The following is a 23,713-nucleotide window of genomic DNA, read 5'->3' as shown; positions in this document are numbered from 1 at the left end:
CTAATAGAGCAGTCAGATGCATTCTAAACTACTCTAATAGAACATTCATAACGGAAACAATTTAAAATGGATATCAAAAGGAATAATATGAATGTAAAAGTAACTTGAAAATTAAAGAGTAAGAAATTTAAAGTTTGAGTTTTCATTTCAATTGGAGAAATTGGATATGCGTTTGCCACTTACATCACCAGTTTTCTTATCTTATCAAGGTGTATGTTAGTGGCTGAATGGACACCTTTTTAATCTATCAATTAGCTAGAGCAGAATAAAAAATTGCATTTGAATCATGTGAGTTATCTAATTATGCTTATAAAATAGCAATCTGCCTTCCTACTTTGCTATTTTGAGGATGAGAAACTAGTAAGTTTATGTGGCCTAACCATAAACCATAACTGATGTTTAGGATTTAGAGGGAACCAACAAATAAATAGTTTATACTATCCATGAAATCATGAATTTATAGCAAATTTTGAAGCAATATCTGTCATCGGCCGGGGGCTGTGCCCCCAGACCTCTGTATTTATAACTCACTACTAAATGTGCTCAGAACAGCCATAAGTTATGTCCAGAAACATTACGCTTGTAAATCAAGACTCCCAAATACTTAACATACCCTGTTTCTACAAATCACATGCACATTGCAGTAGTGTTTATTATGGTGTTGAATAAAAAGCAACCAAATTACCAAAAAGCAATGTCCTGTTAATTAGTCATGATCTAAAGGACCTCATCATAAGGAACAGCAAAAAGGGGTGGGTGAATGGTGCTTAGTTGACGGATCTTGCTACGATGGAGGTAGCTCATACCCCAAGTTTGTCCCATGCACTGAGAAATAACTTGAACAGCTTCAGGATGGATGGTTAGCATTTCATCCAAGTCTCTTTTGTGCAACACAAACACATCAACATATTCAATGCTCTTTACGGAATATCGAGCAGGCTCATTGTTGAACAGTGTCTCCTCACAAAAGCAATCTCCAGTTTGTAAGATCCTGGTTGATCCATTACCATCATAATCATACACTTCAGCTTTCCCATTTGATACAAAATACATACACTGCACTAAATCTTTTTGCTGTACAATGTATTGTCCAGGAATGAAGTACTGGCTCTTCAACAGCAGAGATAATTCACTTAATATGTTGACACCAACATTAGCTAGGAATTGTACCTAAATGGAATAGTTATCATCACTCACATCTTAAACATGTTTAAATAAATTACATTTTCAAAAGCAGACAAGGTGCTGATCAATCTCACTTCCTTCTTCAGAGAAAATGGTAAATCAATAAACAATGTTTGCAAATGGTAACCACTACAGAAAGTACATCAACATGTTTTCTTATTTACAGTGTACCAACAAAGGTGGGCAGAAGAGGTTTAGGTGCTACTTGAAATATTACTTTAATTGCATACAATGTCACGTGAGCCTCAATAGTCCTAATACAAAAGTAAGAAATGGAGGGAATTGCTGGGGATCATAGATATTTGCAACTGTCTCTAGGAATACTGGTCTTATCGCCTACCTAAAAGTATCAAGAAGTACCAGTTTCAATTATTTAGCTTGCCAATAGTTGACGCTATGTGCACTACATTTCGCATGTTGTACACTAATTGCTTACCTTCCAGAGCATCCACAGATGAATACACTATCAAATTTCAATGTCAGGCTTGATTTTATTGGTTGCTTTTCCCAAGCCCAGTGGAAAGCTGTATGAGCAGCTTTAGGCACTGGCCAACCTGGAGGTAACTACACAACTTCCAACTTTGTGGTGTTGAATAAAGGCCCGTCCAGTAAGTTTCTTTTCATAGTAGCCAGTTGAAACCTTAAAATGGCCCATAATTTGGCCTAATTCATTACTACGCATTCCTCTTTCATTTTGTAAACAACCTCTCATTCTACCCACCATCCCTATTGAAGCTTGCCTAATACAGTCAACCTCAAGTAAAAACTATCTAAAATGGCAGGAAAATTAGCTTTTGGCTACTTGCACCAAGTGCAAATCGATAATGGCGCTTGATTTTTTCACTGTTCAATATCACTTCCCCCTGTGCCTTTTGGCATACCACAGTATGTACAATGCATGAATCATGGACTTATGTTTGTCCTCCTTTGTGTCCCATTTCTTTTTGCTGATGGCCCAAGGTGTCGATTCGAGGTAGCACAATGGCTTCCCTACATTTATAAATGGGAATCACCCATATTTTCTGTGATGACTGGATTGATTGCAGAGGCATTTCTCCAACAGTACTTTGTTTGTAACACCGTGTAATATAGTGGAAAGTGAAGCGTAATGGCCAATTCACTTACAAGTCAGCAATTGATAGTTGGGGCAAGCATTCAGAGGAAAACACTGGTGCCATTCTTTCTTTTGATGCGGTATGCATGGGTTCACCAGCCATAATAATGTTACAAAAAAGTAAACAAATAAGCTAATGAAGTTATACATTTAAGTTTGATTAGGGATTATAGGAAACAAAGTAGGGAAACAAGGGAGGTTGCCTACACCTGCAGACATACTAGTGGCCACTAATATGTCTGCAGGTGTAGGCGACCTCCTTTGTTCCCCTATTTTGTTTTCTATGATCCCTAATCAAACTTAAAATTCATTATACTTGCTTTAATAGGAAATGATCCATGGGAGGAGACAATGAAATTAAATGGACATTTTCTACTATACAAGTTCCACAATATTCTCTGGCAGATGTTGTGTAGTTTTTTGACAAGATACCCAGTATTTTGAAGTAATATCAAAGATCGAGATATGAATAATTACAAATGCAACTAGTGTCTAATTAGAATAACCAACATGTCATAGGGTGGAGTTGCTTTCATGGTAAAATTTCAAGGTGATATGCTTAATTGATCACATTTTGTAGTACAAAGATCATGTTTTACCAAGTACATGACAACAGTTTGCAGTTATATATGTTCTAAATTTTAAGCGATTTGCTTTGGTTAAGGGTATAGTGTATAAAATAATAGCGTGTGTGGGCATGGCTAATTACACAACCCACATTTAAACAAGCAGATGCATAATTTTATTAGCTGCGTTAGAGCAGTCAAAGCCAATTGTAACTACTGCATTCCAGTGGTTAGGGCATAATATGGTGTATGACATACAATCTAATGCTAGTTAAACTAGTTGGCATGTCGCTAACTATAGTTTGCTTGTATATCAGTTTACTTGGTACATAATTTATACAGATTTGAGTGTCTCTGTACCTATGAAAAGTAACGGTATGATAGTTACTCCACAGGGCTCTCTATATGTTTCTCTTGTAGTATAGGACTCAATGTAAGAAAATTCTACAATATGTCCAGTTGTACAAATATACATTTTATGGCACTGCAGAACATATCCTATCATGTGGAACATTTGATCATGCTCATGAAGGATCCCCATCAAAGATAAACATCTGTCTAGCTTACTGTAGAGCATACAGCAACTATTCTTAGATAATACAGAGTGTATGTGGTCCAAGATAGAAAACAAAAACTGAATCAGACCAATAAATTTCTGGATCCTTAAAATTTTGTTGTGTGGAAGTGGTAACTTGCTGTTTCTGAAAAAAAGTTTTGTAAAAGTTTAGTGCTTTGTTCTAGTGAAACAAGCTCTATCAAGACCACTATCTCCATCTCAGAGAAAACGAAGCCAAAAATACTTATGTACTATATAAAGTGCTACAGAACTGACTATATAGCCTACGGAAAATGCTGTAGAGTGTATAATGGAACAACTGGTAGTGATATTAAATATGTAGTGTTTCATGTTTACTTCAATAAACTTTCATGCTATTACACTTGTTTTTTACCTGTCTCAAGGAGCATTAATAGGCATTCAAAATTGACTGTGACTATACCGTGACCTTAAAAGCATATTACTGTGAGCTAATTAATTTCTTTACTAAACTGTCTTGATTAGGCTTCTGTACTGCTTCCTCAACATAGCAAAACTGTATAGATTCCTTATTGCATGGTAAACTCCATCCACCATGAAAATGATCACAGCTATTAAGGACTATGATGTATATAGATGTATGGGAAACCAGCCGTGGTGAAATACTGAACTGTACAATACAGGCAGGCGGGAGTAGAATACCGTAATTTGCTTTTTTCGTTGTAAAATAATTTTCATATATATATATCTAATCCAAAACAGCCAAGCTGTAAAAAAACAGTGCGGCCCTCAAAAAGGCTATGGTGAAAAAAGATGTGAAATCCAAGGTGGCGGCCAAGAAATGGCTGTGATGGTAGGTTAATGGTAAAAATTTTAATAATGACAATTCAGGTAAATTTTGTGAAGCGGCACAAAAATTCACCTGAATTGTCGTTATTAAAATTTTTACCATTAACCTACCATCACAGCCATTTCTTGGCCGCCACCTTGGATTTCACATCTTTTTTCACCATAGCCTTTTTGAGGGCCGCACTGTTTTTTTACAGCTTGGCTGTTTTGGATTAGATTTCATTTCTTTTTGTATTTGTATACCTCAAAGCCGGCCTATGGCCAGCTTTGGGACTTTTTTAACCTATGTTTTTTTTCTTTACTACAGGAAGAAGAAAAGATGAAGTACTTTAAATATTTTATCAGTAAATGTACAAATTATATATATAATACATATGTGACCGGATTTGCGAAAAGGGGCCTTCCACACACATCCAATTTGCCAACTTTGACAATTGATAACTTCAGATTGGAAAGAGCTATTGCCTTGAAATTTGGGCAGTGGTGATTTCTTTGCAGCTGAACTCTCTACAAGGTAATTTCTTCTAGCTGATCTCTCTACAGGGAGATTTGTTCGTAGCTGAATTCTGTACAGGTGATTTGTTTGCAGCTGAGCTCTTTACAAAATGGTTTCTTTATAGCTGAACTCTCTACAAAGTAACTTCTTCTAACTGATCTTTCTACAGGGTGATTTGTTTGTAGCTGAACTATCTACAAGGTAATTTCTTCTAGCTGATCTCTCTACAGGGTGATTTGTTTGTAGCTGAATTCTGTACAGGTGATTTGTTTGCAGCTGAGCTCTTTACAGAATGGTTTCTTTGTAGCTGAAGTCTCTACAAGGTAATTTCTTCTAGCTGATCTCTCTACAGGGAGATTTGTTTGTAGCTGAACTATGTACAAGGTAACTTCTTCTAGCTGATCTCTCTACAGGGTGATTTGTTTGTAGCTGAATTCTGTACAGGTGATTTGTTTGCAGCTGAGCTCTTTACAGAATGGTTTGTTTGTAGCTGAACTATCTACAAGGTAATTTCTTCTAGCTGATCTCTCTACAGGGTGATTTGTTTGTAGCTGAATTCTGTACAGGTGATTTGTTTGCAGCTGAGCTCTTTACAGAATGGTTTCTTTGTAGCTGAAGTCTCTACAAGGTAATTTCTTCTAGCTGATCTCTCTACAGGGAGATTTGTTTGTAGCTGAACTATGTACAAGGTAACTTCTTCTAGCTGATCTCTCTACAGGGTGATTTGTTTGTAGCTGAATTCTGTACAGGTGATTTGTTTGCAGCTGAGCTCTTTACAGAATGGTTTGTTTGTAGCTGAACTATCTACAAGGTAATTTCTTCTAGCTGATCTCTCTACAGGGTGATTTGTTTGTAGCTGAATTCTGTACAGGTAATTTGTTTGCAGCTGAGCTCTTTACAGAATGGTTTCTTTGTAGCTGAAGTCTCTACAAGGTAATTTCTTCTAGCTGATCTCTCTACAGGGAGATTTGTTTGTAGCTGAACTATGTACAAGGTAACTTCTTCTAGCTGATCTCTCTACAGGGTGATTTGTTTGTAGCTGAATTCTGTACAGGTGATTTGTTTGCAGCTGAGCTCTTTACAAAATGGTTTCTTTGTAGCTGAACTCTCTACAAGGTAACTTCTTCTAACTGATCTTTCTACAGGACAATTTGTTTGTGGCAGAATTTTATACAGGGTGATTTCTTTGCAGCTGAACTCTCTACATGGTGGTTTCTTTGTAGCTGAACTCTCTACAAGGTAACTTCTTCTTGCTGATCTCTCTACAGGGTGATTTGTTTGTAGCTGAACGATCTACAAGGTAACTTCTTCTAGCTGATCTTTCTACAGGACAATTTGTTTGTGGCAGAATTTTATACAGGGTGATTTCTTTGCAGCTGAACTCTCTACATGGTGGTTTCTTTGTAGCTGAACTCTCTACAAGGTAACTTCTTCTTGCTGATCTCTCTACAGGGTGATTTGTTTGTAGCTGAACGATCTACAAGGTAACTTCTTCTAGCTGATCTCTCTACAGGGTGGTTTCTTTGTAGCTGAACTCTCTAAAAGGTAACTTCTTCTAACTGATCTTTCTACAGGGCAATTTGTTTGTGGCAGAATTTTATACAGGGTGATTTCTTTGCAGCTGAACTCTCTACATGGTGGTTTCTTTGTAGCTGAACTCTCTACAAAGTAATTTCTTCTAGCTGATCTCTCTACAGGGTGATTTGTTTGTAGCTGAATTCTGTACAGGTGATTTGTTTGCAGCTGAGCTCTTTACAGAATGGTTTCGTAGCTGAACTCTCTAATAGGTAACTTTTTCTAACTGATCTTTCTACAGGGCAATTTGTTTGTGGCTGAATTTTCTACAGGGTGATTTCTTTGCAGCTGAACTCTCTACTTGGTGGTTTCTTTGTAGCTGAAATCTCTATAAGGTAACTTCTTCTAGCTGATCTCTCTACAGGGTGATTTGTTTGTAGCTGAACGATCTACAAGGTAACTTCTTCTAGCTGATCTCTCTACAGGGTGATTTGTTTGTAGCTGAATTCTGTACAGGTGATTTGCTTGCAGCTGAGCTCTAAACAGAATGGTTTGTTTGTAGCTGAACTCTCTACAAGGTAACTTTTCTAGCTAATGTCTCTATAAGGTGACTAGTTTGTAGCTGAACTCTCTACATGGTGGTTTCTTTGTAACTGAACTTTCTACAAGGTGACTTCTTCTAGCTGATCTCTCTACAGGGAGATTTGTTTGTAGCTGAACTCTCTGCAGGTGATTTGTTTGAAGCTGAACTCTCTAAATGATGGTTTCTTTACAGCTGAACTCTCTACTTGGTGGTTTCTTTGTAGCTGAAATCTCTACAAGGTAACTTCTTCTAGCTGATCTCTCTACAGGGTGATTTGCTTGTAGCTGAACTATCTACAAGAAAACTTCTTCTAGCTGATCTCTCTACATGGTGATTTGTTTGTAGCTGAATTCTGTATAGGTGATTTGTTTGCAGCTGAGCTCTTTAAATAATGGTTTCTTTGTAGCTGAACTCTCTCAAGGTAACTTCTTCTAGCTGATGTCTTTACAGGGTCACTAGTTTGTAACTGAATTCTCTACATGGTGATTTCTTTGTAACTGAACTCTCTACAAGGTAACTTTTTCTAGCTCATCTTTCTACAGGGTGATTTATTTGTAGCTGAATTCTGTACAGGTGATTTGTTTGCAGCTGAGCTCTTTAAAGAATGGCTTCTTTGTAGCTGAACTCTCTACAAGGTAACTTCTTCTAGCTGATGACTCTACAAGGTCACTAGTTTGTAGCTGAGCTCTCTACATGGTGGTTTCTTTGTAACTGAACTCTCTACAAGGTGACCTCTTCTAGCTGATCTTTCTACAGGGTGATTTGTTTGAAGCTGAACTCTCTACAAGGTAACTTCTTCTAGCTGATGTCTCTACAGGGAGATTTGTTTGTAGCTGAACTCTCTAGATCATGGTTTCTTTGTAGCTGAACTCTCTACAAGGTAACTTCTTCTAGCTAATCTCTCTACAGGGAGATTTGTTTGTAGCTGAACTCTCTACATGATGGTTTCTTTGTAGCTGAACTCTCTGCAAGGTAACTTCTTCTACTGATCTCTCCACAGGGCGATTTGTTTGTAGCTGAACTCTCTACATGGCGGTTTCTTTGTAGCTGAACTCTGCAAGGTGATTTTTTCTAGTTGAACTATCTCTTTCCATAGTTGTATGAACTCCCTACAAGGTAACTTCTTCTAGCTGATCTCTCTACAGGGTGACTTGTGTGTAGCTGATCTCTATACAGGTTTCTTATTTCTAGCTGATCTCTTGAATTCTCTTCAGGGTGACTGCTCTATTAGGATGACTGCTCTATTAGGATGACTGCTCTATTAGAGTATCTCGATCTCGCACTTGCTGCTCCAAGTTGGATTTCGTGTTATAACTCCGTGGCTTTAAGTCTGATTCTTCTACACCATTGATGAGCCTTTCTAAGATAATTACTCCATCTGTACGACGATTTTCAAAGCATTACCCTAAGCGGTTTATCTGGTAGGCGTGGCAAGCAGTCGTTTTTTATTAGCTAATCTCGATTGCGTAATTGTTACACACTATTGGTTTTTTCGTTGTATCTTCCTGTTTTTTTTATCTCGATTTCTTTCAAACCACAAAAGGTTTGAGGTTCATTAGTTAACCTATTCACCCACCGATTTTCAGCTTCTTCGCATGCGCGGTTTACCCTGTAGGCGTGACAACATATTGGTGTTATTTTTCGTGAATAATCGCTCATAACTCTTTGCCTGTTTATCGTATTCCAGCCAAAGTTGGTACCGAGATGCGCCTTTATATCCCCCTTCTGTGTGCCAAATTTCAAGGCAATCGGATATGGAGTTCGAGTTTTATAGCAGTTTTTGTAAGTGTGCGACAAGAAAAAGAAAAATAAGAAAAAAAACCGAAGAAACTGAGCCAATTTTTGAAGTCGCATATCTCGGGAACGCGCAAAGCGATTTCGCTCAAATTTGGAATGTGGAGTGCTGCAGTTGGGGGGCATGTCCACAGCAAAAATCGTCTAGTTTCATCAAGGAAGCACAGAGCTACGGAGGTGCGAAAATTGCGTTATCTTTCTTCCTGTCAATATACTCACGGGTGTTACGCGCCGGCTTCTTGGGCCGCACGACACACTACCGTGTGTCTTGATATATGCATGCAAAATTTGTACGAAAATTTCTTGCAACGAAAATTTTTATGTAAGATCGAACTACTCTAATAGAGCAGTCATTTACATAAATCATACGAAGATATTTTTACACGAAAATTTTTGCACGAAAATCAAGTGAATTATGGTAATCTATATCACAAAACCACAGAAATATTTTTATAAATTGAAAAAGTTTAACTGTACTTGACTATGTTGGTTTGTAGTAATGTACACCATATGGCACACTTACTGATTTCGTTCCCAAGTATACACAATGTAGTTCAATATGTTCTGTTGCATCACACCATGAAGTCCATTTTCTGCCATAAACATCTACAAAACAATGTATCAATTTCAGACATATTGTAATTGTAAAGATAACATATTATACAGGAAGAGCATCTCTAATTCTTACAGGGGTCAACCCAGAATATTAAGCTAGGTGGGGCAAAGTAAGCTGTTTTGGATTCTAGGGGGGTCTGGGGGCATGCTCCCCAGGAAAATTTGAAACTTTTGGTGTAAATATACTCAATTTTGGTGAAATTTTATTGTGATGCCATTGAATATTGACCATTTGATTATACAGCTTTGGGATCAATTAAACCTTTCCATTTCTCAAGGTTTACGTATAAACCTAGGGGGCAATAGCTAACCCCCCCAGATTAACCCCTGTCTATAGGCTTGAACCAACTATGCTTTGAAAATTGCATATAATGCTTTTGAGCAGTGCTCAAAAATCCAGTCTATTATGCTCAAAATTATTCACTCAAAATCAAGATTATGTTCTACAGCTGACTGTTTTATTAGAGTATATCTGCATTTCCTGACTGCTGTATTAGAGTAAGTGACTGCTCTATTAGAGTATCTTGATCTTATTTCCATAAAGTGTGAATAATCAGTCAAGAAATAGCAAAAATAATAACACTGAAAGGTTTTTGATATGAAATGCAGTAATAATGTGCAGTATGTTCATGTTGTGCAGTATTTTTGGCACGCGCATTGCATGTTTTAATTAAAATTCTTGAAAATTGTCCTATTATGCTGACATAATGCTTGATTCTTTTGCTAGCCTATTATGCTTGAAATTATGCCGGCATAATTGGTACAAGCCTACTGTCTTATAACAATCAACTAATATTCTGTATGTATTGCAGTGTGGGCTGCTACTAGCAGCACTCATAGCATGGACACAATAATATGAAAGGGTCTTTGAACAGAAATTGGATGTAGCAGTTCCCTTTGGCTATTGTACACTGTCAGCAACTACGACAGTACTTGTACACATTTCCTCAGAACATCAGGATTCTATAATGCTGCTCACTTGAATATCACAAACTGATGGCTCAGAGGTCATTGTGACAACAGATCAGCTATATGTGTGTTTGTTGACTCAGCTGCAGGCCTACTGTGATCTACATCCCCCCCCCCCCCCCCCCCCCTCATATACTTTCAGGAGGGGAGGGATTAAGAGAATTTCTAGTAGTGAGGTCAAAATCCACAAAAGTTATGGATTTCTCTCCTGTAGTTTAGTTTAATTTAATTGCCTTACAAAATTGAAGGTATGGTAAAACTAGGTGATTACAGGAGATGCACAGTTCTAAGAGTCTACTAGAGTACTGCTCTGGTAGCCTAAAGTAAATTGCTTATAAAAAGTGGAACAACGGTAATAAAGGTGGTGCTAGTTTTTTTGTGATCACAGCAGAAAGGTGTATCCATAGATTCGTAGTTTGCCATGTAGAAAAGTGTTCCAGCTCATGGATAGTGTGGTTTTGGTTCACATTTTGTTGGTGATGTTATGCAATTGACAATACAAAGTGATGGAATTATGCATATGTCACTTGTTTTCATTTTGTGCCATAGCAATGTCTGGAGAACTGCCCATTAGTCAAAAATACTAGCTATTACAAAAGAAATTGTGGCAAACCTATGTATCAAAACTGCAGCAGTAACAACATTCTACAAGATGCTGTAGCTAAAAATCAAGTTTCTTCTACTTTCAAAAAACCATTTGACATCTCTATTTCTAGACAATTCATCTGTGATTCTGCATTAGAGTTATCTCGACCAGCTTTGTGGGTAATATTACTATAACTGTTCCTAATCCATTACTGTACACTTTTGTCCACTAACAAGCATGATTTCCTTTGGAAAAGGGATTGTTGAACTACCCTTGGTGTTTACAATAGAACTCTCTAATTGTTTAAAACACTTAGACAGTCATAATATTGCATCAAATCCTATGGACAAGGGAGCATGCAACTCTGTCACTACTAACATTACAGGCAAAATTCAAACATGGCATCTTGTGTTAGTGACGTATATCATCAGTTGCATCATTCTTATGTGCAACAGGGATACACACAATGGACTGCTACTCCATCGTTTTATGTAAAGGGAGTGAAGCTGCTTCAATAGGAAGGCCCTGAGCCGAAGGAACAGCTTGGAGTAGTCCATAGGAGCAATTTTATAGAAAGGCTCACCCTCTGGGTTTAATCCTGGTGTCAGTGTTAATCAACTTAATTTACCACCTGACCTAAGCTTCTCTTTGAGATAGATTGAGGAGTTGACTGTCCGGTAAACAAAGCAGCTCAGCTAGCTCATAAGCAACAGTACTTGGGTGAATGCTACATGCTAATCACAGCCAAAATGGATGGAGGTAAGATGGAAGTAAGCAGGCTAACAAAATTAAGTCAGGATAATTCCAGCACCATTACATGGCAGAATGACATTATGGATCAAGACCACTTGGAAGTACACCGTTCAACTATCAATGAGACAGTTTCAAGTTGTCATATGTAAAAAAAATAAATGCGATACTCTGATGCAAACAAGAAAACCAGAAAATACCATCTCACTCCAGCTACTGCTGGTAAAGATTGTGGACCAGATATCACTCTGTAGTGAATATTTGAAATCTTTCCAAGTGACAATGGAACAAGTTGCTGGACTCACCAACAACAACTGTGGATCAAAGAATGGGGACGATCACGTGAGGACACCTTACATGATCAAGCAGTTTGGACCATCATATGATACAAAGTCAGCAGAACTGGTATCTACATTGGCTGTATGTATATCTACACAAGTACTAGGAGCTGACTGTTTTATTAGAGTATATCTACATTTCCTGACTACTGTATTAGACTAAGTGATTGCTCTATTAGAGTATCTTGATCTTATCTCCATAAAGTGTGAATAATCAGTCAAGAAATAGTAAATATAATAACACTACAAGGATTTTGATATGAAATGCAGTAATAATATGCAGTGTGTTCATGTTGTGCAGTATTTTTGACGAAATTATTGAAAATCCTCCTATTGTGCTGGCATAATGTTTGATGCTTTTGCTAGCCTATTATGCTCGAAATTATGCTGGCATAATTGGTGCAAGCCTAACAAGTACACAAAAAAATTTGGAATTTTCAACTAGAGTAGGGACCATAGCACACCGATAAAAAGTACTGAAACAAGCTAGAGTAGTGCACGATATTAAATCACAGTAAATCAATAAGAAGTGTTATATCCCTACTGTGTTCTTCTTATGGTATCTTGAGCACAGTAGGGATATAACACTTCCTTTTGTTTTACTGTGATTTAATATCATGCACTACTCCTGGAAAGAAGAGCACAGTAGGGATATAACACTTCTTAAATCCCAGTGCGTGGGAGTATCAAAGCGCCGCGCTGGGTTATAACTACCATACAGCTAGACAGAGTGGCGCTGCTACTGTGCGATATATTAGTTATCACCCAGTGATAACTAACTTATCACCCAGTGATAACTAACTTATCACCCTGTTGCAGAGCCACTCAGTCTCGTTCGTGACATTATAATAACTGCGAATTGTATTCTTTACCAATGGAACAAAGAGCCAAATAAGGAAATATTGATACAAAACACACCAATACAGCACTAAAACCAGCTAAATCTTATAAGAAAACTGTTAATCCTTTACACAGTAACACTACAAATTACCAATACTATAATTTAACAAATGTCAAGAACAGTCTGTGATGATTTCGCTCCAGCAATCGCTCCCAATGGTCACTGTGGTGAAGAACTAACTTCCTCTAGCTTTATCGTTCTATCTCGGACTATGGTAGCCACTTGTTGGTCTTTTTTTTTCTCTTGCACACCACGCGACACCACCATACCAACTTCTGACGAAGGCGAATCGTACCTGGAACCACTGCTTCATAACACCACCCTTCGCTACAGTTTGTAGGCAGTATGCAAGGTCTCTCTTGTAGCTACGAAGTAGAATCTCCACACAATTCGGACAAAACCTTGAGCACAGTGACAGGAACTCAAACCGGAACTTAATTTACTATCCGTAAGCTTCTGCGCACTCCCGTGCACTGGGATATAAAATAGTTATATCCCGTATACTTGGATGATATCATTGTTATTACACTCGTCCTCGACTTCACCTCGGACTCATGTAATAACAATGATGTCACCCTCGTAACGGGATATAACTATAACTTATTGTTTTGCTGTGATTTAATATCGTGCACTACTCCTGGACCAGTTCTTTTTATCGATGTGCTATTGTCCCTACTCTAGTTGAAAATTCCAAATTTTTTGTGTGTACTTGTTTGTTAACTTTTTTCTAAAATATAACTATACTGACTGGTGAATCCACACATACCGCATCAAAAGAAAGAAATGACAGCTACCAATTACCAATTACCAATTAACATCTGAAAACTGAAGCATTCATTATGCTTCGTTGTCAGCTATGTTCAACCCGTTACACAGCATTACAAATAAAGAATGTTCAAAAAGCACCACTGCAATCAAAGTAGCCACTGTGAAATGCGGACGATTTTTGGGAAGCCATCACGTGCTACCACCAAATCGACACCTTTCGCTGTCAGCCAAGATGAATAGGACACAAAGGATGACATCGGTAAGTCCATGAAAAATGCATTGTATGTACTGCAGTATGCCAAAAGGCACCTTTCGGGCCGAAGTAACAGTGAAAAGATCAAGCCCATAGCCTTAGCCATTATTGAGTTACGCTTGTCTGAAGGAATCAGTCAGTCAGTCAGTTGCTAAATCAGTAGAAAATTCTGTTTAATAATTAAAAAATAATAATTCTGTTGCAACTTGTTGAAAGCATTTTGGGTCGATCTGAAAACTTATTTGTGCTTAGTTTTACCCAACCAATATTGCCTCATTGTCGTCAGGGAATTTGAGGCTGGTTTTTGAGTGATGTTTTTTCATGGAGTGAGTCGGCTAGTGTTTTTCTAGTATACTAGAACTAGAACTTAAAGTAATTTTAGTACAGCCTATTCTTTTTAGTTCTAGGAACTAGAACTAAACTATAATTCCATTACAATCTAGTTTAAAAACTGGAACTATACTAGAAAAGTGTTGTTTTTAAGTTTTTGAACAAGAACTAAACTAAAATTAATAGCTTTATAGTACCAATACTAGAACTAAACTACAACTTTTAGTACTACAACTACTACTGCAACTGTTGTTTGAGATTAATGTTAGCAGGAACCTGATTGATGAACTGACGATACATAAATGCACGAGCACAGTGTTTGTGGATGGAAAAGATGTACATACACAGTAGCACATACAAATTATGCAATAACAATTGTGAGGGCCTGCTACTCTTAATACTGAATTTTAATTGATTTTTAAGCTTCATTGCTTGCAGGCGTGTCACCAGGAAAAAGTACAATTCAATGTGCGGTAGAATTGCAGACTGTAACTATGTATAGACACAATAATATAGTTACCAGTATAATTATGTAGGTAAATAAACAGCAGCAATTATCAGCCTAAGGGCACATTTTGTGTATGTTGTGTTTGTTATCTCAATTAGGTTGTAATTACGGCAGTGTTTATATAGTTTCCGTCTCAAAGTGATCTCATTCCTGGCACTGAAAGGCTTCAGGTTGAGAGCTATGCATTATCACACAACCTTATCAACTGAAAGCTGTGTTGGCGTCCTCCACACATTGCCCTGCCAGGCCCAATGCAAAACTACTGGTAGCTGAGTGCCAATACATCAATGGTGTGGCAATGGCATAATGATGCGTAACACAATACTGTATGTAACACTGGACTATTATTAATGATGAATTGTCTTGTATTCTATATGATGCACGGTTGTTGTATGCACATGCGGAGAGTGTGAATAAGAAGTGTTACCTCGTGTTGTTGAAGCGCATCCAGTTGGCTTGAACCGGTTATTACATTTGGCGTAGTAGGCAGGATTTTGACGAATGAAGTCCTTTCTAACCCGAGGCGTTAATACCTTGTACCGTGGTCTGAATTGGTACCACACTAGGCGAGTTTGACACGTGCTGGTTTGCTGTTGTGTTCTGTCTGTTACCCTGTAGAGATTGCCATCGCGGAAGATGTCACGCAACAAGCCACTGATAATTCCAAAGACTTACCAAGGAGGCGAGGGATGGGATGATTGGATAACCAGGTTCGAGAACATTGTGACTGTCAATGGCTGGAATGCGGAAGCCAAACTAAACTGGATCAAAGTATGCCTGGCAGGGAGGGCCCAGAAGGCGTTTCAAAGTTTGTCTGAGGAGGCACAAGGTGATTACGACAAAGCTAAGGAAGCACTAACACAGAGATTTGAACCACCTAGTAAGAAAGAACTCTACATAGCTGAGTTGCAGGTGCGAACCAAACGTCCAAATGAAAGGTGGGCAGATTTTGCCGAAGAACTGCGACACCTTACTGAAAAGGCTTTCCCTGAGTTAGATGCAAAGGGTGTAGAGCAGATGGCCCTAACCCACTACCTAGGCCGCTTGAGTAACCCACAGGTGGCGTTTGCAGTCAAGCAGCAATGCCCTAAGAAGGTAGAAGAAGCTGTATGTGCCACACTGGAGGTGGAGTCATATATGGTGAAACCAGCTATGGTGGGAAGCTTAAATCCAGACGTGGATGAGTTTACAGTTGGGGCAATTGGCTAGAGTGGAGGTGCCATGGCACGTATGCCACAATCATCAGAACAAACCTTGATGCAAGCAATTGAGCAGCTATCCCAGAGGATGTCCCAGCTCGAGATGGGGATAAACCAGCAGGGCATTAACAGACCAGACTACAGTCATAATAGGAAGCCATTGAATCAGCACCCACACAGAGACCAGGTGCCAAGTGTGATCTGCTACCGATGTGGGAAGGAGGGGCATTATGCCAGGGGCTGTGCCCTGCGCCGCCCATTTAGACAGGGAAAGGCAGGGGAGGGTTACTCAAACATGGCCAATAACATTGTAGATTTGTTTGCTGTCAATCCACATGCTGCTTTTCACATAAATGGTGTTATTAACTCTTACACTGTAGATTTTATGCTAGATACAGGGGCTGCTGTGTCACTAATGGACACTAACACATGGAATACAATTAAAGGCACCTCATCATTAACACCTTGGAAAAGTCCAGGGTTGACAGGAGTTGGGGGCACCCCGCTCAGAGTGAGTGGCACAGCTAAGCTACAATTGGAATTGGGTGGAAAACAGTATCAGGTAGAGATGGTAGTGGTTGATTTGAGAACAGGAGGTATATTGGGACTCGACTTTTTGGAAACCCACCAATGTGCTATTGATCTGTACCATGGGACAATGAAACTAAGTGGAAATAACCAGACAATCTCATTGTATAGGGCTAGAAATTCAAGTCATCGAACTAGAGAGACTGTGAGTGTAGTGTTGTCTAATGACATATCCATTCCAGGATGTACAGAGATGGAACTTGAAGCAGTAATACAAGGAGACGTGGCTGAGGGTACCGTGATGATTGAGCGAAAACCTCTCCCACAGAAGTCATCTCTTCTGCTGGCCACTTTAGTTGTGAGCATACAAGAGGATACAATAAACCCACTGGTGCCAATATGGCTATTGAATCTCTCTGCAGATAGTATCACTGTACGTAAGGGAACTAGAGTTGCATGCGCACATGCTCTGGACAGCAACTCAATTATGGTAGCAGGGGTTGAAGATAACTCTCCTACACAGTGTGATGTGTCAGATGTTAAACGACAACAACTGTGGCAAGCAGTGGTGTCTACAGCAGAGAAACTCACTGAGTCAGAACAGGAGCAGTTGTATGCCGTATTGTTGAATTATGCTGATGTATTTGCAGATGACCCAGGTGATCTGAGAAAGGCAGATAAACTGCAACACACCATTAATACTGTACCAATAAGACAACCTCCTCGACGAATACCTGCAACACAGCGAGAGGAAGTACAAAAACTACTCAGGGAAATGGAAGAGAAGAGAATTATCCGGCCATCAAAGAGCCCCTGGGCATCACCAGTTGTACTTGTGAAAAAGAAGGATGGCTCTACCTGGTTTTGTGTAGACTACAGGAGATTGAATTCAGTGACACACAAAGATGCGTATCCACTTCCACGCATTGATGATACCTTGCAATCACTATCAGGCTCCAAGTGGTTTAGTACTATTGACTTGTTAAGCAGATATTGGCAGGTGGACATTGCAGAGAGTGACAGGGAAAAGACTGCATTCATCACACATGGTGGATTGTTTGAATTTAATGTTATGCCATTCGGCCTCTGTAATGCCCCTGCCACATTTCAGAGACTGATGAACCTTGCTCTTTCAGGCATGCTGTGGAGTGAATGTTTGGTCTACTTAGATGACATTGTAATTTTTGGCCGCACATTCGAAGAACATCTCAGCCATTTAGCATCTGTACTGGCACGACTTAGAGCAGTCAATATGAAAGCAAAACTGTCAAAATGCAACTTTCTTAAAGAGCAAGTTCTTTTCTTGGGACACGTCATCTCTCCAGAAGGAATATCTACTGACCCTAGTAAAACACAGAGAATCACGGAGTGGCCTACACCTCAAAGCGTACAGGAAGTCCAACAGTTCCTTGGATTGGCAGGGTATTACCGGAGATTTGTACAGAACTTTACTGGAATTGCCAAACCATTGCAATGCCTTATGGAACGAGGCATAATTTTCAAATGGACTATTGAATGTGAGAATGCTTTTGCTAGGCTTAAACAGCTCTTAAGTACTAGCCCTATTCTATCATTTCCAGATTTCTCATTACCATTCATTTTGGACACTGATGCCTGCCAGTGTGGCATTGGAGCTGTACTGTCTCAAATTCACAAGGATGGTACTGAGCGAGTGGTAGCTTTTGCCAGCAGAGCAATGTCCAAGTCGGAGCGAAAGTATTCTGTAACGCGGCAAGAATTACTAGCAGCTGTCACTTTTATCAATTATTTTAGACAGTTTTTACTTGGAAGGCACTTTGTGCTGCGTACGGATCATGGTAGCCTTCAATGGTTGCACTCTCTTAAGGAGCCTGAGGGACAGTTAGCAAGATGGCTGGAGCGTTTGCAAGAATACAACTTCAACATTCAACATCGGAAAGGCAGCCACCATCAGAATGCTGATGCATTGTCTCGACATCCTTCCCACCACCTTGATTCCCCAACAATGGAGAATGTAACAAGCACAGTGCATAATGATTGCCCTCAAGTTGTATCTCCAGTCATCACACAACCCCTTCCTGGACTATGTGAACACACTCTCTCAGATTTGAGGAAGCTACAGCAGGAAGATGATACTATTGGTCCCCTGCTAAAGTCTGTGGAAGATCAACAGTGCCCACCTTCTAGTGCGACGAAAGGAACCAGTAGGAAATTTCAGCTACTACTACAACAATGGAAGCAACTCTATGTTAATCAAGGACTTTTGTTCCGCCGCTACGAAGACTGTCAGGGTAAAGAGAAATGGGCACAGTTGGTAGTTCCAGAATCTTTGAAAACTGAAGTACTGAATAGTCTACACAGTGGAGTGGCTGGTGGCCATCTAGGAGAGGACAAGACATTAAACCGGTTGCGAGAAAGATTTTACTGGCCTGGCCATACAGAGGATGTACACAAATGGTGCCAACAATGTCTACAATGTATGCAGAGGAAAACTCCAGCTCCCAAGAACAGAGCACAACTCACCAGTATTCATCCAGGTTACCCACTCCAGCTAGTAGCAATGGACATCTTGGGACCACTACCAGAAAGCTGTCACAAGAATTCTTATGTTCTTGTTGTTGCCGATTATTTTACAAGATGGACAGAAGCATATGCACTTCCAAATCAGGAAGCAGAAACAGTAGTACGCAAACTTGTTGACGAGTTCTTCTTCAGATTCTCCCTTCCAGAACAGTTGCATTCTGACCAGGGAAGACAGTTCGAGTCCACCCCATCATCAAAGAAATGAGCAACCTTTTACAGATTAAAAAGACTAGAACTACGCCATATCATCCACAATCAGATGGTCTGGTTGAGCGGTTTAACTGCACCCTACTATCTATGTTGTCCACTACCATAGCTGATCACCCATGGGACTGGGAAGATAAATTAAGGCAACTGTGTTATGCTTACAATACTAGTGTGCATTCTAGTACAGGTTATACACCATTTTTTTTTTAATGTTTGGATGACAAGCTAGACTCCCAGTGGACCTATCATTTCAACTTCCACAGCACCAGCCAGTCTATCATAGTAACTATGTTGCACAGTTGCAGGACACTTTAAGAGACTCCTACAAGCAGGTCCGGGAGAAATTAGGACACAATCTACACAGACAAAAAGAACTTTATGATCACAGAGCCCATGGACGCCCATACACCAAAGGTGACATTGTGTGGTTATATACTGCTGCTACCCCTCGAGGACAACACAAGAAATTCCACAGGCCATGGTCTGGGCCTTACACCATTGTGAAGAAACTTTCCAAGTCTGTTTACCGAATACAGCACACCCAGAGCCGTTCTAAGCGTAGTGTTGTTCATTTTGATCGCCTAAAGCCATTCACTGGAGTTGTACAATCAATGCAGCACAAGCCTGACAATGGCCAATCCCAGACCTCTATTTCTGACCCTGCAACATCACAGAGCGTGGAGCCAGCCTTACAGCTGTTAGAGGATGGAGACAGTGAGAATGAAGAAGATGATCAACAGGCAAGCTCAGTGCCTTCTAGCCGTTATCCATCTCGCACCCGCCACCCTCCGAGTCGTCTTACTGACTATGTTCGTCACTGAACTCGGGATGAGTTCTCTTGAAGGAGGGGATAGTGTAACACTGGACTATTATTAATAATGAATTGTCTTGTATTCTATATGATGCACGGTTGTTGTATGCGCATGCGGAGAGTGTGAATAAGAAGTGTTACCTCGTGTTGTTGAAGCGCATCCAGTTGGCTTGAACCGGTTATTACATGTACAACATACAGGAGATGCACTTTATACTGTAGAACTTTATGCAACAATGTATTATTAGCACTGAACACTGGAGATGGAAATAATTCAGCTAGCTGAAGCCAGGTGAAGGATGAACAGAAGTACACAAAATGATACAAATACACAACAAAGAAACAAACAATCATGTTAACATGAAAACATACTGTTAACCTTGTTCATCACATGGAATGTGTCCACTAGGCGACTTGTAACTCACTGTGCACCATGAAAACAGCTTAGAAACATACTTGTAGTCTCGAGTAAAGTGGCCTCTGGTTCTCCTGCAATCACTTGCAGCGGTTCACTAATCCTCTCCTTCGCGAAATCTGAAATTAAAGCATGGGTGTGGTACTGGACATTATATAGAATTACACGTACGTTTAAGTCGTCAGCACGGACAGGCGCAACAATTATACATTTGTGCCTTCATTCACAGGCAAATCAATCCCCGGTTAGTTTGTGTCTCTAGGCCTCGTAGTTTTCTCAAACATTAATTATTATTTATGACATAATTTTAACCGCATTTCTTCTTATTATTATCTTTAGTACTTGGTTGTATAACTAACAAGGTATACTAGAACTAATACTAACTAAAATTGTTTTAAACTATGAATACTAGAACTAATACTAACTTAAATATTTCTGGCAACTGAACTAGAATTAGAACTTTACTAGAACATTATACCCGTACTAGAAAAACAATGGACCACGCCTACTCCTTTTGTGGTCCCTACTATACAGTACTATTGTACTGTTTGATGATGTAGAAAAAATCCTACCCAAGCTGAAGGAAGTAATTTGGTTTATTGGAAAGAAAGTGTCAATATTCTGGAACAACAATGATGCTTGAAGTGGTATGCAAAGAAAAGCTAAACAGTTTTAACACATGGCCAAGTAACATTAATTAGCAATTAAGCAGTAACCTTGGTATGATTTCCGCATGGACACCACAAGGCACATCTTTAAAGTGAATGGAACGTGACAAAAACTCTGGACCATGGCCTGTCCTAAGCTCAAATCCTTTTACAGAGAACATCTGCCTCCAGATTAAGTGTTTTGTAGTGACCAATGACTTCAGTCACCATGAACAGAGTCAGATTTATTTATATATCATACTTACCCTGTACATAAACACAACTGACATGTACTGGTTATAGTATTTGAACATTGCAACATTTTTTTGACTTCAACATTGTAACTCCTCAAAGTATGTGACAAAGACATAAAACAGAAGTACAGGAATCTGTCTAGAGTGTTATCACAAAGCAACTAACCCCTTGACAAGTGAAATGGTCCAATTCAGTGTTGTAAGTGGGCTGGGTCATCCAGGTCATTTTGTCTGGGTCAAGTGGGTCTTATCCACTTCGCTGGATATCTGGGTCTGAGATCATGTGTGACTATTAAGTTAACAAGCTCGATTGTATTGGTGGAATTGCAGTTGTAAATGCTCAAGAAACTTACATTGAGCCACACCCACCATTCAGGAATATGCTTTGCTGTCTGTGTGGGATATGTATTGTATAGCCACGCCCACTTATCAGAATTGTATCAGCTGTTCTCTGTAGGCATGCATGGAATCACCAGATCCTTGTTGATACTTTTGAAATGTAGGTAACTAACTTCTGGAAATTCTTAATTGCTGTAGCTGTATGTAGACTTACATGGAGCCACACCCACTTGATAATACATAGCTACTCACTTCTTGCAGACAATCCTTTCTATAGTGTAAAAAAAATGCAGGGCTAACTAATGGAACTTGGAACTTGTGGACTTTTAATGTAGCTCTTGAAGCACGCCTCTATTTTAATTAAACCAGGTCACATGCAGGTCAGATCTGGGTTCCATCTGGATTACCATTCACGTCAGTGGGTCAACTGGGTCAACAGTACTGACCCACTTACAGCGCTGGTCCAATTCCCTCCAGTAACAAACATCATTGTCTCATACAAGGATGCATATGTAATAGAAGCACCTGTGTGGGTTCCAGTCAACCTTACCACCACAGTTATCACCATATTCTCTTATAAAGTTTCATAGTAGAAGATCGCAGGTGTGTGAATGTGCATGCATATTGTCACAGTGATTTGAATTTGAAAGTGCAGCAGTTTTGTTTCTTTTACGTAGCTTCATTCCCACAATTAAATTCTACTGTAAATTTAAAAGAAAAGGAGTGCTAGGAACAGGATATAGGGTATGTAATAGTCAGTGTTGTGAAATAAAATTGTACCAATCATTTTGATAGAAAATTGATCAGAAACTTTTGTCATTAATGATGCACTATTACAAACAACAAAATGCAGTAACTGAATGTTTCATTGGTATGTACGTACTTGATATGGTAGTCAAGCTAAATTTCAATAATAACTTTGAAATTATAACTTATTCAATTGAGTAGGTGGACAATTAACTGCCACCTTAAACATATTACTGTGAACTAGAGCCTTAACAGAATATGATATTCACACAGCCATTATCAGTATGTGTCATAGATTTTGTTAATACATATGACAAACCTTTAAACCCCTAAAATCTTGTTTTGCCTTAACTTGCTGGACCTCGTTTAGTGACAGTATCTTGGAATAGTATCCCACAACAAATGAATACACCAGTTTGCTAGTGATTAAGATGGCACAAATGAAAAGAGCCTCAGGAATGTACGTAACAGTGATGTCTCCATATCCAGTAGTGGTCATGGTTGCTGTCATCAGGTACATATTACGAAGGTACAAAAGATGTGGATGTATTGTCAGATTTCCTACAAGCAGAAGGTTATAATGATCACATGGAGTATATAGTTTCTGTTACCAATTGCATATTCCCAGGAATCATAATCCCCATAACGAATGAAAAATGACAGCGATGTAATCAAATGTAGTACAAAGATTGTAAAGAAAAAGCAAAGCACAAATATTCCAATAGTCTGAAACCTACAACAAGACAAATTTAATTGTCAATCTTATTAATATAATATATGTACCATTTTGGAATTTTCCAATTGTCTGGATGAAGAATTATTATCACTCGAAATGTACGTATCAAATGGATGAGGTGAAGGAGCAAATATACTCTTGTTTGGAGAAAGTCATCTGAAATAGCATAACTCAGGAATTCCAAAGGAATGACGGCAATCAAGTCTACAATAAACCCAGTTTTAGATTTCAAATAATGTCGAGCAATCTGTTTTTGATCAGTTACTTCCACGCCTTTCACATTTTCAAAAGTGATGTGGAACTTGAAATAAATCTAGTTTAAGAGGTTAGTCAATAAGTAAATAATGTAAACAAAAAGACTATAAGAAGTACAACCTTACCTCAGATATATAAAATATTTCACTCACAAAATGTAACACCATAAAAGCATCATGTCTCTCATTGTAGAGGGTCTGCAGATGTATCACAGCAGATTACAGACACAGAAATATTCAACAGTTCATTTACCTCATATGGTATTACAAAACTTAAGGTGGCATTTAACAGGAGGCTAACTGCAGTTAGTATCTTGACAAATTTGCTTTTGTACGATATGGTATAGAACCATAAATAC

At 39.0% G+C, this 23,713-nt stretch overlaps 2 protein-coding genes across 2 annotated transcripts in view; one reads left to right on the top strand and one right to left on the bottom strand.

The window, feature by feature from the left end:
* LOC136251574 (uncharacterized) overlaps positions 1-23,713 on the top strand; it is a 212,436-nt gene that overhangs the window by 44,952 nt on the left and 143,771 nt on the right. The window lies entirely within an intron of this gene.
* Positions 681-23,239, bottom strand: LOC136251897 (cyclic nucleotide-gated cation channel subunit A-like). Its single transcript, XM_066044294.1, has 6 exons — positions 23,148-23,239; positions 22,976-23,097; positions 22,684-22,925; positions 9,161-9,243; positions 1,224-1,314; positions 681-1,170 (listed from the first exon to the last, which is right to left on the bottom strand). Exons 3-6 carry the CDS (start codon positions 22,882-22,884, stop codon positions 718-720), a joined length of 828 nt encoding a protein of 275 aa, XP_065900366.1. The 5' UTR covers positions 22,885-22,925; positions 22,976-23,097; positions 23,148-23,239; the 3' UTR covers positions 681-717.

This window comes from Dysidea avara, chromosome 3 (genome assembly GCF_963678975.1).
Source record: "Dysidea avara chromosome 3, odDysAvar1.4, whole genome shotgun sequence".
Taxonomy (NCBI): domain Eukaryota; kingdom Metazoa; phylum Porifera; class Demospongiae; order Dictyoceratida; family Dysideidae; genus Dysidea; species Dysidea avara.
The sequence above is the reverse complement of the archived record's forward strand: the minus strand, read 5'-3'. Positions and strand labels throughout refer to the sequence as shown.